This window comes from Coenobita brevimanus, chromosome 6 (assembly GCF_032717465.1).
Source record: "Coenobita brevimanus isolate Jiangsu-jjx chromosome 6, ASM3271746v2, whole genome shotgun sequence".
Classification (NCBI taxonomy): Eukaryota; Metazoa; Arthropoda; class Malacostraca; order Decapoda; family Coenobitidae; genus Coenobita; species Coenobita brevimanus.
The window spans coordinates 65508993-65524631 of NC_136959.1; the positions used below are offsets into that span (position 1 = coordinate 65508993).

The 15639-nt window shown below is 42.4% G+C and overlaps 1 protein-coding gene across 1 annotated transcript in view; it reads right to left on the minus strand.

The window, feature by feature from the left end:
• Gga (ADP-ribosylation factor-binding protein Gga) overlaps positions 1 to 15639 on the minus strand; it is a 67488-nt gene that overhangs the window by 14689 nt on the left and 37160 nt on the right. The window contains exons 7-8 of the mRNA XM_080274387.1: positions 8993 to 9205; positions 1908 to 2017 (exon numbers count right to left, since the gene is read on the minus strand). Coding sequence (XP_080130513.1) covers positions 1908 to 2017; positions 8993 to 9205 — 323 coding nt within the window. The remainder of the gene's footprint in view (positions 1 to 1907; positions 2018 to 8992; positions 9206 to 15639) is intronic.

Sequence of the window (15639 nt, forward strand, 5' to 3'; positions counted from 1 at the left end):
TGGAACAAACATATGACTGTAAGCTTCCATGCTGGGGATTCATACTGTATTGTTTATAAAGACTCCAACATGCTTGCATGAGTCAGCCTTGGTCACCCATTGGTGACTCTCCATGCTGTTTGATCTCTGGCAGCCCCCCTCTTCAGTCCCTTATCCCTGAGTTCACACTGTATGACCTTGTCCCAGGTCTTTTTTGGTCTGCCTCTTGCAACCCTACCCCCCGACGTTCACACTTCTCACCTTATGCATCCAACTGTCATCCTCAATCCGACTGTACATCAACCAATGAGGCTTCGTATGGGACCATAATGATTCACTTCATTTTGTTTACAAAGACTCCAACATGCTTGCATGCATTGGCCTTGGTCACCTAATGGCAGCTCTCCATGCTGCTTGATCTCCAGCAGCCTCCCTATTCAATCCCTTACTCAGTTCCTATTCAGTCCTTATTCAGTCCTACTGTAGAGAAAATGTGACCATATGTCCAATAAAATGCCCTAACTTTTGAGTCATCATATAAGTGATTCATCACATACTGGTACTGGTTCACCATAAAATGAGGATCTGCTGTACTGGATAATTTCCATTAACTAATCAGGAAGAATGTCTGATGCATTCATAATTTACAGAGCCATTTTTTTTTTTTTTTTTTTTTTATAAATAAATAACAGAACGGAGGAAGGAAAAACAAATGAGTAAAAAAAAAAAAAAATCCGTACACCAGATTACTGGTGTCCTCCGTTCATAAAATATCTGTAACAGTTAGACTTGAACAGTTGTGGGTTGAAATTTGGAGGGAAACAACTCTGGGGAAGCGAGTTCCAGAGAGATGCAGTTCGGGGAATGAAAGAATTCTGATAGGCAGAAGTTCTGCATTATGGCTGTGTGACATTCCAGTCATGAGCGCTACCAGATGCCCGTGTAGCACGAGGGGAGGCATGGAGAGGTGGCACCATGGACGCACCTTCGTCTGAGCATTTGCCAAAAAAATATCTGTAAAATAATGCAAGGGAGGCAACATTCCTTCTTACTTGCAGGGGAGGTAGTTTATATGTAATGGCAGGGTTGTTAATGACTCTAACAGCTTTGTTCTGAATTTTGTCTAGTTGTCTTAATGCAACCTCTCCACAACCATTCCACAAGGGTGAGCAATATTCAAGCTGCAAGCGCACATGACTCTTATAAATTATAACTAACTGCTCATCAGCGAAGAAGTTACGGACTCTGTACAATAATCCAAGTTTCTTTGAGGCGGTGTTAGCAAGTGATCTGACATGAGAGGTCCAGCTGAGGGCACTATTAAGTGAGACACCAAGAATTTCAATACTTTTGGAGATGGGAATATTAGTAACACTGAAGGTAATGTACGAATCTGGCAATATCTGCCTATTAGTAAACTGTATATATTTAGTTTTACTAGCATTAAAAGAGACAAGGTTGTTTTGTCCCCATTCACTGATTGTAGATAGATCTTGATTTATGGAAATGGCTCTACTGAGTTGAGAGGTGGAGATATTAGACTTTGTAAATGGATGTCTGAGTAGAGTAACTGTGGCCATGCTGCAAACAGTATGCACTATGCTTGGTGAAAATCACATAACCAAATAACAGGATAATCTGGAGCCTACCATAGTGTCTCTGTAAACTGGGTGGAGACACAAATGCAGTGGCCATCTACAACCAAACCTCCACACTCTTCCCCACACCTGGCAATGGCAAGGTACTGTCCACTGCAGGGGGACATTGATTCACTGCATGGGACAGCCCTACAGGGGCAATGTTTATTTGCTGCTGACGGGTCTATTTGGCCAGACAGAGTGGAATTAATGTACTAATAAATGTTAATACAAGACATGTGTAGGAGGTGGGTGAGAGCATGAAGGATGGTAGATATAACATAACTCTACCTGGACGGGTACATTGGGTGGGAGGTGCTGCTTGATGAGTGATGTTCCCAGTGCTGCCAGGTCATCCAATGGGTCTGTCTTTTCTTCTAAATCACTCTTGGACTTTTCATCTAAAAAGGAAAGTATGTCACATATATATATATATATATACTGTATATACAATATGTATATATACACAGGTATACCTCGATAAACAATATCCCTAGATGTGATACCTCAGTTTAAAGATGGAGGTAGAAAAACCACCACACCCTGCCAAACAATGGCCTAACCCAGGTTTAACGATGGGTTTTGACTTTCTTTACCGATTTTGATGATATTTAAGACTTAAACTGTGTGTAATGGATGATTCATGAACTGTTTTTAGACTTAGATTAATGTGTTTTTGCCACAGGTGGGGTCAACACTGTCATATTGGAGTACAATTTACTAAGCTTGATTGTTTCCAGACCTATATTTGACAACTTTCAGGTTTTATTTGTTGATTAGTGAGTTATTTACAGGTGTTAGGTTTAGGTTAGCTTCTTTTACAGCTGTTTGGCCACTTAGATTGGCTTTAAACTTGTTTTTGGGCTTCTTTGGGTGGGTTTTGGACTTGGTTGGTGGGAAACACAAGGCTCAAAAATGCAACAAATTATTGTACTTAACAAATTAAATCTACCTCTATATACGATACCCCGCCTAATGATGGATTTTTACCTATCCAATTGCATTGTTAATCTGGGGTACACCTGTATAAATATAAATATAGACAGATAGATAGATAGATAGACAGATAGATATACATATATAGAGATAGATAGACATAGATAGATATACATATAGATAGACAGATAGATAGATAGATAATATATACATATACAGTGCTCGTCAGAAGTATGGAGCGCCCTGCGTCCCTCCTAAGAAACAAACCTTTCAACATTGAAAAAACATATAAATAATGCATTTTATTTACCTTTAGTGCATCGTAGGGTAGCCTTTACGTTTCTTCACGGACCTGAGACGTCTTGGAAGTGAAAGGGGGAGGCTCCTGAGGTGCTGGAGGGGTATTTTGTCCCAGGAGTCACGAATGGCGGCTTCCAGCTTAGGCAGAGAGCTCACGTCCTTCCCTTGGAGACTCTTCTTTACGAAGTACCAGAGGTTTTCAATCGGGTTGAGGTCTGGGCTATTTCCTGGCCAGTCTTTCATGAATGATACCTCGCAGTCATGAAGCCAATTGGTGACCGATTTGGCCTTGTGAGCAGGTGCACCGTCCTGCTGAAACACTTGTGCACCTGTTAGCTCGAAGGAGTCTGGTAAATGATCACACAGAAGCTCCAGGTAAACATCCTGATTCACTCTGAGGTTCTTTGCAAGTACAACAAGCTTCCCCAAACCCCTCCATGAGAAACAACCCCATACCATGAGTGAATCAGGATGTTTTACTGTGCTTTCCACATACCATGGGTCAAGTGGGTCACTACCTTTGCGTCAATACACACGTGCTTCTCTGTTACAGGTAACACTAAACGTTGCCTCATCAGACCACAACACTGACAACCATTGCTCCTCACCCCAGTTTAGATATTTATTAGCAAAGGCAAGCCTACGAATTCTCTGGCTCTTGGTGAGAAGAGGCTTTTTCACAGGCCTATGACTTGTGTAACCAAGCTCATGCACCCTACGAGACACTGTTCTCACTGACACCTCACCAAACACTTCCGGGTTGCTCTCCTTAATTTTCCTTGCACTCACATGAGGATTAAACTCCACTGCATGTTTTAAAACATTAACAGACCTTGGGGAAGTTTTCCTAGGTCTACCAGACCTAGGTTTCTTTGTGGGAACTTCAACACTGTTTTCCGCCCGAAACCGCGCACACCAACGACGCACTGTCGATCGTGCCACACCAACCAATTCACTAATTTCCTTTGCCTGGTAGCCTGCCTCCTTTAGAGCAATGATCTGGGATATGATTTCACTCGATAGTTCACAGGTAGGTGCCATAACAAAGTTGTGAAGGCCAAAACACTGCGGGACACTCGGTAAAAAATGGCACAATTTGAGAGGGACACTCGACGGAGTTCCTCTCTCTCAGGCAGCCCATAGGCGACTGAGGCGGGAACCAACCAGCGCGTCGGAAGGCCTCAGGCTACGGTGACGTCATGCTCGGAGCTCAAACTTGTGGCTCAATTTTTACCCCCCAAAATGGGTGATTCTTTTTGGGCCATAAGTATAGCGCGCCCGGTTGGACAACACTGAATACTTTTGACGAGTACTGTATATATATATATATATATATATATATATATATATATATACATATATATATATATCTATCTATCTATCTATTGCCAGACGCCTCAATCCCGTTTGGGGTGGCCACAAAAAAATCGCCTCCAAGTCGCCCTGTCCCCCGCCATTTCACTCCCCTGCTCCCAACTCACACCCCCCTCTCTCATATACCTCTCCACCCCATCCCTCCATCTCATCCTCGGCCTCCCCCTCCCTCTTCCCCCCTCCACCTCACTCACATACACTCTCTTCGTCAGTCTTTCACCCTCCATCCTCTCCACATGGCCAAACCACCTCAGTGTGTTCCTCATAACGCTTCCTATCACATCCACATCCACACCACAACGCTCCTTTATATCCTCATTCGTCAGCCTGTCTCTCCACGTGACTCCACAGGCTCCTCTTAAGTAACTCATTTCCACTGCTCTCACTCTTGACTTGTGTCCTTCCAACAATGTCCAAGCTTCACTTCCGTACGTTAGAGTTGGTATCACAATACTGTCATGTAGTAACTTTTTCACTTCCATGCTCACTTCCCTGTTTCTTATCACTGCTTTCAAAGAACCAGCAACCTTTCTTCCCTGCTGTACCCTTTCAAGCACTTCACCCTCCAAACCTCCATCCTTACTCATCACACTACCCAAGTACCTAAACGTACTCACATTTTCCAATTCCTCACCATCCAACCTCGCTGTACATTCACTAACTTCACCTCTCTCAAAGACCATCACTTTACTCTTCCCTACATTCACCTTTAGATTCCGTTTCTTACACACTCTCTCAAACTCATCCATCAAGCCTTGCAGCTCCCCTTCGTCTTCACTCAACAACACAGTATCATCTGCAAACAACAGTACAGGGAGTTTCCAAACACTATCCTCTCTCACCAGGGCCACTCCAACATCCACTACCCTACCTTGTACCTCTTTTATTACCCCATCCATGTACAGATTGAACAACCATGGAGACATGACACATCCCTGTTTCAAACCAACTTTCAAAGAGAAAAATTCACTTAGTTCACCATCCACACGCACTGCAGCCTTCGCACCATCGTACATACTCTTCACAGCATTCAACAACTTCCCATCTACTCCATATATATATATATATATATATATATATATATATATATATATATAAATATATATACATATATATATAGTAATCCCTCCACTATCCGATGCAATAGAGCCAAAGGCATGTCCGGAAAGTGGGTCCGTCCAGATAGTGGGCCCCTGCCTCCTGGACTGGTACTTATGGGCCTTAACCCAGCCTAACTTTAAAAGCCACCTAAATAACTCCCTACCGGACATGCATAGCACCTATGTAAGACCCTATTCACACCAATAATGGACATAAAGCAGGAAACAAATGAAAAGGAACCAGAGAATGAGGAATTATAAGTGAATATGGAAAATATTTAGCAGTGTACAGGGTACATACGGCACGTCTGTGGCTGCCTCCTCTAAGGCTCTGACAGTAGTGAAAATGCTCTTGAAGCATGTACAGTAATCCAGAGTTGTGCTACACTTAATTCTTTGCACTGTGAATTATAATTGTTTAACACCGCATATTCTGTTCTGAATTGCACCACACCAGTTTCAACCGCTGCTTTGCACTCCACACTTAATCCTTTGCACTCTAAATTCTAATTTCTTACCACTGTGCAACACTGTAAGTTCCCATGTGGTCTAGTGGCGAGGTATTGCAGTTTATGCACTGTTTATTCACAAAAATGAGCATGTGTGGCATCCACTGCAATGTACATCTACTCTTGAGGTGGTTAGGCAGTAACTGTGGAGTGGGGAGGAAGGAACGGGTGAATGGGCCGTGCATAAACAACAGCTGTTCGGTGCCGCGTGGCAATTTCAAATTACGGGTAGAGAAAAATTTGGATTTGGGGGGATTTTTTTCTTTTTTTTGGCCATTTTTAGGTTCCGAAGGTCCAGGCCCACAATGTCCGGTAAGTGGGGAGTCCGGATAGTGGGCGTCTGGATAGTACAGGGATTACTGTTGTGTGTGTGTGTGTACATATATATATATATATATATATATATATATATACAGTCAACCCTTGGCTATCACGAGTAATTGGTACCCTAGGCGACCCGCCATAGCCAAAATCGCGATAGCCATACTTAAGAACTAATGGGAAAAATTCTAACTGGTTCCCCGACCTCCAACTTTACCCCAACCTTACCCTATTTTCACATCTCCTTCACTAAAATACCTGAGATTACAAACCAATGCTGCAAATTAACAACAGTACAGTACATAAACGTTATAAATAAAACAGAATTAACTGTAATAAGCTATTTTACTTAACATTTTTGGAGAGGATGAGGGGCTTGGGTGGGTTGAAGGGGTTCCGAGGCTGGGGTGGAGTATTACTGGCCACCCCTCCGACGTTCTATCTCGTCTAGGAATTGATCAGCTTCATCAGGAGTCTGGAAGGGACCCTGAGCATAAGGCAGGTTCTTCCTCTTCCTCACTTGCCGTCCTGGGTTAGCCACGTTACGTGCACCAATGGTAGGAGGGTTGGATGGGGTATTGGTGGCCATTGTGGTTGAACAATAGGTCTTCACGGCTATAGCTGCTGTCGACTGGTAACGCTGACTCTCTCTGAACCTTGGCGGGAAGGATGGGTAGCTGTAACCATGTCTTGGGCCAATCAGCGCTCGGGTAGCCTGTGACGTTGCGCCAATCACGGCGCGCGTATACGCATGGGCGGAGCCCGCGTGATTTGAATGTTTCTGGCCGACCATTGTCCGCGATAGCAGTATTTGAGGTCGCGATAAAGGTAATCGTGTTGCATTTCACCTGTCCGTGATAGCCATGAAACGCGATAGCAAAACCCGTGATAGCCAAGGGTTGACTGTATATATATATTAAAACCTCGATATAACGAACTTCAATAGACTGGAACTTGCTTTTATCGGAACTGAGGAGCTACCACACTAAATTCCTATACACAGAATTGGAAAAATCCGATAAAGCCAGAAGCAGTCCAGACTGCCTGACCACTTTAGCTTATGTTCACCACAATAAGGTAAATAAAAGACATGTTTATCAGTGTACAGTACAGTAGTATTATATATCTTACACCATCTGATTAATGTAGTGAATCTATAACGCAGTACAGTACCGCAATGGTAATGAATGCAGTTTAAAAACCATTCGTGTGATCCGGATTAATGTTTGATATATCGGAAAAAGTCCGGGTTAGCAGGGGGATGTCTGGTTGTCGCTTTTATTGGAATTTCACATTTTTTGGAATGGCTTGGGCCCCAATTAGTCCGTTATAGTGAGGTCTTACTGTATAGATAGATAGATATAATAGATATATCTATCTATCTATCTATCTATATATTATATCTCTCTCTATATATCTATATCTATATATATCTATATCTATATCTATCTATCTATCTATCTATATATATACAGTATATATATATATATATATATATATATATATATATATACACACACACACACACACACACAAACATATATATATATCTATATATATATATCCCATTGGAGCCCAGTGTCCCGAGTACTGGACAGAACTGGGATTTCTCACGTCCTTATAAAGTAGGGAACTCCCGGGTAGGGACCTATGAGCTTCGTGACTATGAGCCAATAGGCGGATGGCGTTACGCTGAGTACCCTCCCAGTGCGATGCCTCGCCAAGCACCCCTGGGATCCAATGGGTTAATGACTGGCAAATCCATCAGTCTCTTTAACCCACTGGAGCCCAGTGTCCCGAGTATTGGACAGAACTGGGATTTCTAAGTCTTTATAAAGTAGGGAACCCCCAGGTAGGGACCCATGAGCTTTGCGACTATGAGCCGATCGGCGGAGGGCGGTACACTCAGTACCCTCCCAGTGCGATGCCTCGCCCAGCACCCCTGGGATCCAATGGGATATATATATATATATATATCCATCATCCAATCCTACATTGCCCCATAAGGAGCATAGGAGCCCGGGGCTAAGCAGCTGGTCCCGACATTTAAGATGAGAGTGACCAGCCTCACTCATCCCTGAGTGGCATTACAAGAGCAATCAACCCCAACCACTCCTTGGATATAAACCTTCACCGGCTCAATCTGACTGGAGCGCAATAATTACTCAATAAACCACCAGACGCCAAAATTTGGTTATATGGTTACCACCCACCATAGTAAATGGCTTTCTGGTCTACAGGAAACCATTTGGCTTGTCACTCAGTGTAAAGTCACCCACAGGCAGAAGGAAGAGGAAAGAATGAAGGAAAGAAAGACAGAAGAGGAAGTGTAAAGTTACCCGTAGGCAGAAGGACAAGAAAAGAATGAAATAAAAGAAGACGGAAGAGGATGGAAGGAATGGAGAGAGGAGAGGAAAGGGCAGACACCTGACAGCAGCACTACATTGAATGAGTGGATGGTGAGCACCCCCACCTACCACACACACAAAAAAATATATATATATATCTATCTATCTATCCATTGCCAGACGCCTCAATCCCGTTTGGGGTGGCTACAAACAAATCGCCTCCACATCGCCCTGTCCTCCGCCATTTCACTGTCCCGCTCCCAACTCACCCCCCTACTCTCTCATATACCTCTCCACCCCATCCCTCCATATCATCCTCATATACATATATATATATATATATATATATATATATATATATGTATATATGGGGTGTGGGATGCTCTGTTCATAATGATATGACTCCCTCGCAGGCCAACACACTTTTTATATCAGTCTCGCTTGTAATGACATAAAGATAAAAACAGGAAAATACAACTTCAACTTACCCTGAGCTATGAGTCGTGGTGATAATTGAGGCACTAAAGTAGGAGCCATGGCAGTGTGAAGGGGCTGACCCAGGGATAGTGGGGAAGGGGAGGAGGCTGTGGTGGAAGAAGGAAAGATGCCCCCTAGATCCTCCAAAAGGGAACTGTTGCTCTCTTTTGGTGCCTCACTTGCTCCAACTTCACCCCCTGCTCTTAAACCAATTCCTCCAAGTCCTGTAAAAAACACCCAGTTATAAATTTAAGAATATAATGTAAATGATGATTCACAAAGTAAGCTGCTATTGATATACTGTATCACCATCATCATCATCATCTGGACCTCCTTTCTCACCCTAGGACAGGGTGAGGAGTAGCAACATCCAGACAGCCCAAGTTTGCCAAATCCAATGGGCCACATTTCCAATCACTCATCATTCAACCCCCAGAATCCTGGCTCTATCTGATTCGCCAAAAACATTCACCACATTCAGTAGCTTCACATAAACGTATCTGATAGAGTCAATCCGAACCCTGTCATGTTAAAAACGGGTGCCAAATCCCTGATCATGCACTTCTTATCACAACATTGATCCAGCCAGCTCGACCTTGTCAGTCTTCTAGCCTTACCGAATTCCATACCTATCTCACACACTCGTCCACCATATCCCCCCACCTCCTCATTGGCCTACCTCGCCTCCTCCCTCCTTCAAATTTTCTCAGATATACCTTTTTCATCACTCTATTGTTATCCATTCTTTCCACATGACCATACCAATTCAGCACACTCTCTTCGATTCTGGTGTCCATAGACTTCCTCACTCCACATCTGTCACGAATCACATTATTTCGTATCCTATCCACTCACCACATACATTCCTCAGCAGTCTCATCCCCACTGCTCTCACTCTTAACTTTTCTTTTTCATGCCACACCATAGTCTCACATCTGTTTGTTAAAGCTGGCATTAACATTCCTTCACGTAGGCCTTGTGCAGCTGCAACACTCACACCTCTGTTTCTTATCAGGGCCTTCATCGCACCAGCTACTTTCCTTCCTTGTGTCACTCTACTTTCCACTTCTTTTCCACATTTCCTCTCTTTTCTATCACTGTACCCAGTTTTCACCAATTCCTGTCTCTCTCCGTTCACTATAATATTACACTGGGAGTCACCTTCTCTCTCAATAACCATCACTTTACTCTCTTCTACAGTTACTCTCAAGGCACAATGCTCACAGACATCATCAAAACTCTGCACTAGTCTACCAAGTTCTTGTCTGGTATTTGCAAGTAGTACTAAATCATCATCTATCTATCTATAGCCCGACGCCCTAATCTCGCAAAGGGTGGCCGCAGACAAAATGCCTCCAAGTCGCTCTGTCACCCACCATTTGACTACCCTTCCCCCAACTCACCCCCCCCCTCCCTCATATACCTCTCAGCTCCATCCCTTCACCTCACCTACATACACCCTCTTAGTCAGTCTTTCATCTCAACAAATTTGAGATATTTCATCCATCACCATTCATTATGAGCCCATCCATTCCTCATGTTTTTACTTCTCTCATCACCCCACCTATATATATACTGAACAACCATGGCAACATCACACAACCTTGTCGCACATCCACATCGATTGTGAATCAATGCACTTAGATGCCCAATTACACTTACACATGCTTCACTACCATCATAAAAACTGTTGACGGCACTTAGCAGCTTTCCATCTACACTTTACATGTACAAAACTTTCCACAATCCTTCTCTATCTACTTTGTTGTATGCTTTTTCCAGATCCATAAATGGCATAAACATCATATAGTCTTTCTCACAAGCCTTCTATACTATCTGTCTTGCTGCAAATATTTGATCTACACATCCTCTGCCACTCCTAAAGCCACCCTGTTCATCACTCATTTGGACTTCTGTCATCTCTCTTACTTTCACTATATAATTCTTCCATATACCTTCCCTACCACACATAACCACCTTAAGCCACAAAAATTCTTGCACTCAATTCGCTCACTTTTATTTTTGTACAGGGGTACAATCACTGGCACAGTTTCACTCATCCATGCCTTCTTATATATCTCCAGCAGGAACTTCATTCTGCTCTCTCCACTACACTTAATCATCTTTGCATACACCTCATCAACCCCAGCTGTTTTCCCATTTTTTAGGTGCTTCACTGCATTCTTCACCTGTGTGAGTGTCAAGTTTCCTGGCACTGCATTCCTTCTCTGCACACCCCCAGAACCAATCATGTTTACAGTGGCTCTGCTCTCTTTTCCATTCATCAGGCTTTAATTGCTCTTTCCACCTGGTCCTTACTTCACATCCATGGGTTAATAATCTACCACTTACATCCTTCACACTTTCACATTTCTTTCTGCTGTCACTTCTACATTTCTGCATCTCTTTCCAGAATAACTTCCTATTTTCAGTGTAATTTGCATTCGTTTTTCTTCCTAGATCATCAGTTACCTCTAACTTTTTCCTCTTCACTAATCTCTTTACGTGCTTCTTGCTCTAAATATAGATGTTCTGTACTGTGAGATACAGGTATACCTCAATATACGATACCCTTAGATGCAATACCCCGGCTTGGCGATGGGAGTAGAAATACCACCATACCCCGCCTAATGATGGCCAAACCCTGGTTTATTTTTTTTTTTTTTTTTCCGATTTTGATGATATTTTAGACTAAATTGTGTGTTTAGGTTGATTTATTGTTTTTAGATTGTGATGATATTTTTCCCTAAAATTTATAATCTGTTTTTAGACTTACATTATTGTGTTTTAGCCATAGGTGGGGTGAACATTGTCATTCAGGGGCACAGTTTACTAAGCTTGATATTTTTTCCAGACTTATATTTGATGGTTTTTGGATTTTATTTGTTGGTATTAGTGAGTTATTTACAGGCATTAGGATTAGGTTAGCTGCTTTTACAGCTGTTAGGCCATTTAGACTGGCTTTAAACTTGTTTTTCGACTCATTTGGGTGGATTTAGGACTTGGCTGGGAGGGAAACCCAAGGCTCAAAAACAGATCCCTGTACTTTACATGTTAAATCTAACCTGAGATACGATACCCTGCCTAACAATGGGTTTTTACTTGACCAATTGTATCGTTAAACTGGGGTATACCTGTATTTGTTATCAGTATCAATATCTTAAACGTGTTTCCCATCCTTTACTTACAAAGATTATATTCAGATGAACAGAATTCATCATAGCCAAGAAATTAATCCCTCCAATATGTGGTCTTTTCTAAGCCAAATAAAACTGCCAGTAAGCAAAATGATTAGCCTATGCTTATGTTTTTGAAGGCCTTGGCCATGCAGGCATTTGTAAGTTACCAGGTAAGTTTATTTATTTATTTTTTCTGTGGATGTAGAGTACTGTATTTCAAAAACCATATGCTCTTACTATCGCCAACCTACCTAGAGCCTTGGGTTTAAATTCCGTTAGCCATGAATGTCAATGGACATATGCCCTTACTATCAGCAATCCTAAACAGAGCCTTGGGTTCGGATTCAGAGTTTTCCTTCATCAAGGCAAGTTGGCATCCAATGCTGAAGCCTGAAGGTTCTGGCCTACCCCAAGGAACATTCTGCAGTTGTGTAGTAAGTAGTCTGTGCCTGTGCTTTGTGTAAATGTTTCCCTCCTACAAGTGCTGTCCTAGGCTGACAACTGAGTTTTTGACCCTACACCATAATTCCAGGGTAATGACTTCCATAGACACTGACAGCCGTGCACTTCCTAAATTTTGGGAAAAATATATATATGGGATGCTGCAGAAATACCTTTCATAATTTTCAGAACGAACAGATCTATTGATAATAACTGTACTTCTCTATATGATGGTTTGGGCAAATTTGCATACATTCTAAGATATTAAACATTTTAGAATTATCATTACCTAATGATAAGAAAATGAAAACTCTAGGGGGTGTAAATGATAAATCCAGTACAGCCCTACAAACAATACTATTGAATAAGATATTAATGAAACGTGAACTTGCAGCAGGAGACCAAGATGCTTCATGACTCTGAAATTGGAAGAAAATTCACCAGGTGAAGCTAACGTGTGAAGAGGGGAAACAGATCAATCCATTCAGCAGCTTATTGCCCTGTACCCCTGCACAAAAACACTGTCTGTGTTGACTGAAACTGAGCCAAGACTGGACATGGAACCATACACATTTGCAGAGTACACTGACATGCTGTTTACTTTAGGTGCAGCAGGGGTAAATGCAGCCAGAGCAGTAAGGCTGTATGCCAAATGATATCCCAACCACAGGCTACCATCTTGGCCTACATTCCACTCTACTGAAAGACGACTACGGGAAAACGGCACACTGACTCCAAGTAGATTAGACACAGGAAGTCCACGTGACATTCAACTACACGATGCAGATGATATTCTTGATGTCACTGCAGTAGACCCATCTACAAGCACTCGTCGACTGTCTCCAAACTATGGTACGGATCATTCAACTGTATGAAGGATTTTACACAGACATGAGCTGCACCCATAACACCATCAAAACATCCATGCTCTGAGTAAATATGATTATCTTCCATAAGTAGTGCTCTGTTGGTGGTTCATTGGTCAACAGAGAGAGAATGTTTTTTCTGCATGGGTATTGTTTGCAGATGAGGCCACATTCACAAGAAATGACATTTTAAACTTACATAATACACACACATGGGCAGATGCAAATCCACATGTGACATCAACTAGTGGACCTCAGGAACACCTTTCTATCAATGTCTGGGCTGGTATTCTTGGTGATCATTTAACTGGACCTTTTCTGCCACCTCAACGACTTACAGGCAATGAGTGCACAAGGTTCCTTCATGAGAATTTGCCCACACTGCTTGAGGATGTGCCCCTCAGAATTCGTATTCAAATGTGGTACATGCATGACAGGGCTCCAACTCACTTCGCATGTTATGAAGGATTACCTTAACGTTTGGTACCCTGACAAGTGAATAGGGTGTGGTAGTTCCCCGTCGCCTGGCCACCTAGATCACCTGACCTAACTTTACATTTGGGGTCACTTGAAGAGCAGGGTGTATGCAACACAAATCAACACTGGCAAGGAACTGTGGCACTGAGTTCAATATGCTTCCAGGGAAGTAAGAAACATACTAGGGTTACCTGAACATGTATACCAGTCTCTGGTAAGCCATGCCCAAGCCTGTATTAACAAGGGGGGGAGAAACTTTGAGCACCTTCTGTAAATACCACATGTCAGACAATTAATGAAAGAATAAAATAAATGAGATGATGGCAATCTGATCGTGTTCATCCCCAAGACTTTCCTATTGAACCTAAAATGTGTAATAGCTCGGTGCATAGGCAAATTCTTCCTAATCATCATTCAGAAAGGTACACTTATTATTGCTAGATCTATTCATTCTCAAAATTATGAAGGGTTGGTGGGGTTAATCACCATCTACTCACTTGATGTAGTGCTGTACTTGGGTGCCTGCCCTCTCCTCTCTTCCTTCTTTCCATCCTTCCTCTTGTCTTTCTTACTTTCATTCTTTCCTTGTCCTCCTGTCTACGGGTGGCTGTACACCCAGTGAAAAGCCAAATGGTTTCCTGTACACCAGGAAACCATTTACTACACTAGGTGGTAATCATATACCTAAATTATGGCACCCAGTGGCTTAGTGGGCAATTAACTCCTAACCACCAGGTGTTGGTCAGAACTGCCAAGAAATCGGTGGCCAGGTGGCGCTGGGTGTCAGCCAGAACCGCACTTGTTTTCGCACAGCACTTTGAAGTGGTCGCTGCTTTATCTCATCATCAAATGGTAGGAAGGGACTCCCACCAGCTGAGCCAACAATACCTTGGTCATCTCTGTGACTCTACCAGGTGTAGGACGATCTTTTTTTTAACCCTTCTCGTCTGATTCTGTTCCCGCCTCACATGGACTTTTGCCTCATCCATCCATGCCAAGCCTCTTTCCAAGGATGTTAGGAAAGGACTCAGTACCATAGGGCATGCCTTGGACACCACTGTGTCTAGTTTATCTAGTAATGGAGAAGTTATCATGCTGAGAGCAAAGCCATAGTCGAGGCTGTGAGCAGACGCACGAACACATCCTGTTCTCACGGTAAAAATGAATCCTCTTCCACACATCATTACTCATCGACATAACAACCTGCAGACCTGGCAATATTTTCATTTGCAAGAAGAAGGGTTGGTGAGTAATATGGTCTTTAACTAGTGGATTACGCAATTCCCATTTTTTATCCCACCCTGTGGTGCACAAAAAATGAAGAAAAAAGTTTTCTTTTTTTTTATAATAAACTTCAAGATAAACAACCAGGGCATCATCTAGTGAAAAAAAAAAAAACAAACAAGCAAACAAAAATCTCTCTCTCTCTCGCTCTGTCTTTGTGTAGGGCCATGTGTAAGTTTCTGTTGGGGAGTAGTGAAAAAATGAATAAGAAAAAAAAAATGATCTTGTTTATTATAAATGAAAAGATGAATAAAAAAACAAAAAAAATTTGTTCTTGTTTATTATAAACTTGAAGTTAAACTTTCAGGGCATAATCTGGTGAAAAGAAAAAAAATCACTCTCTCTCTGTTTTTGTGTAGCGCTTTGTGTAAGTCTGTGTAGGGGTCGAGTAGCTAACGGTGATGCACAGCC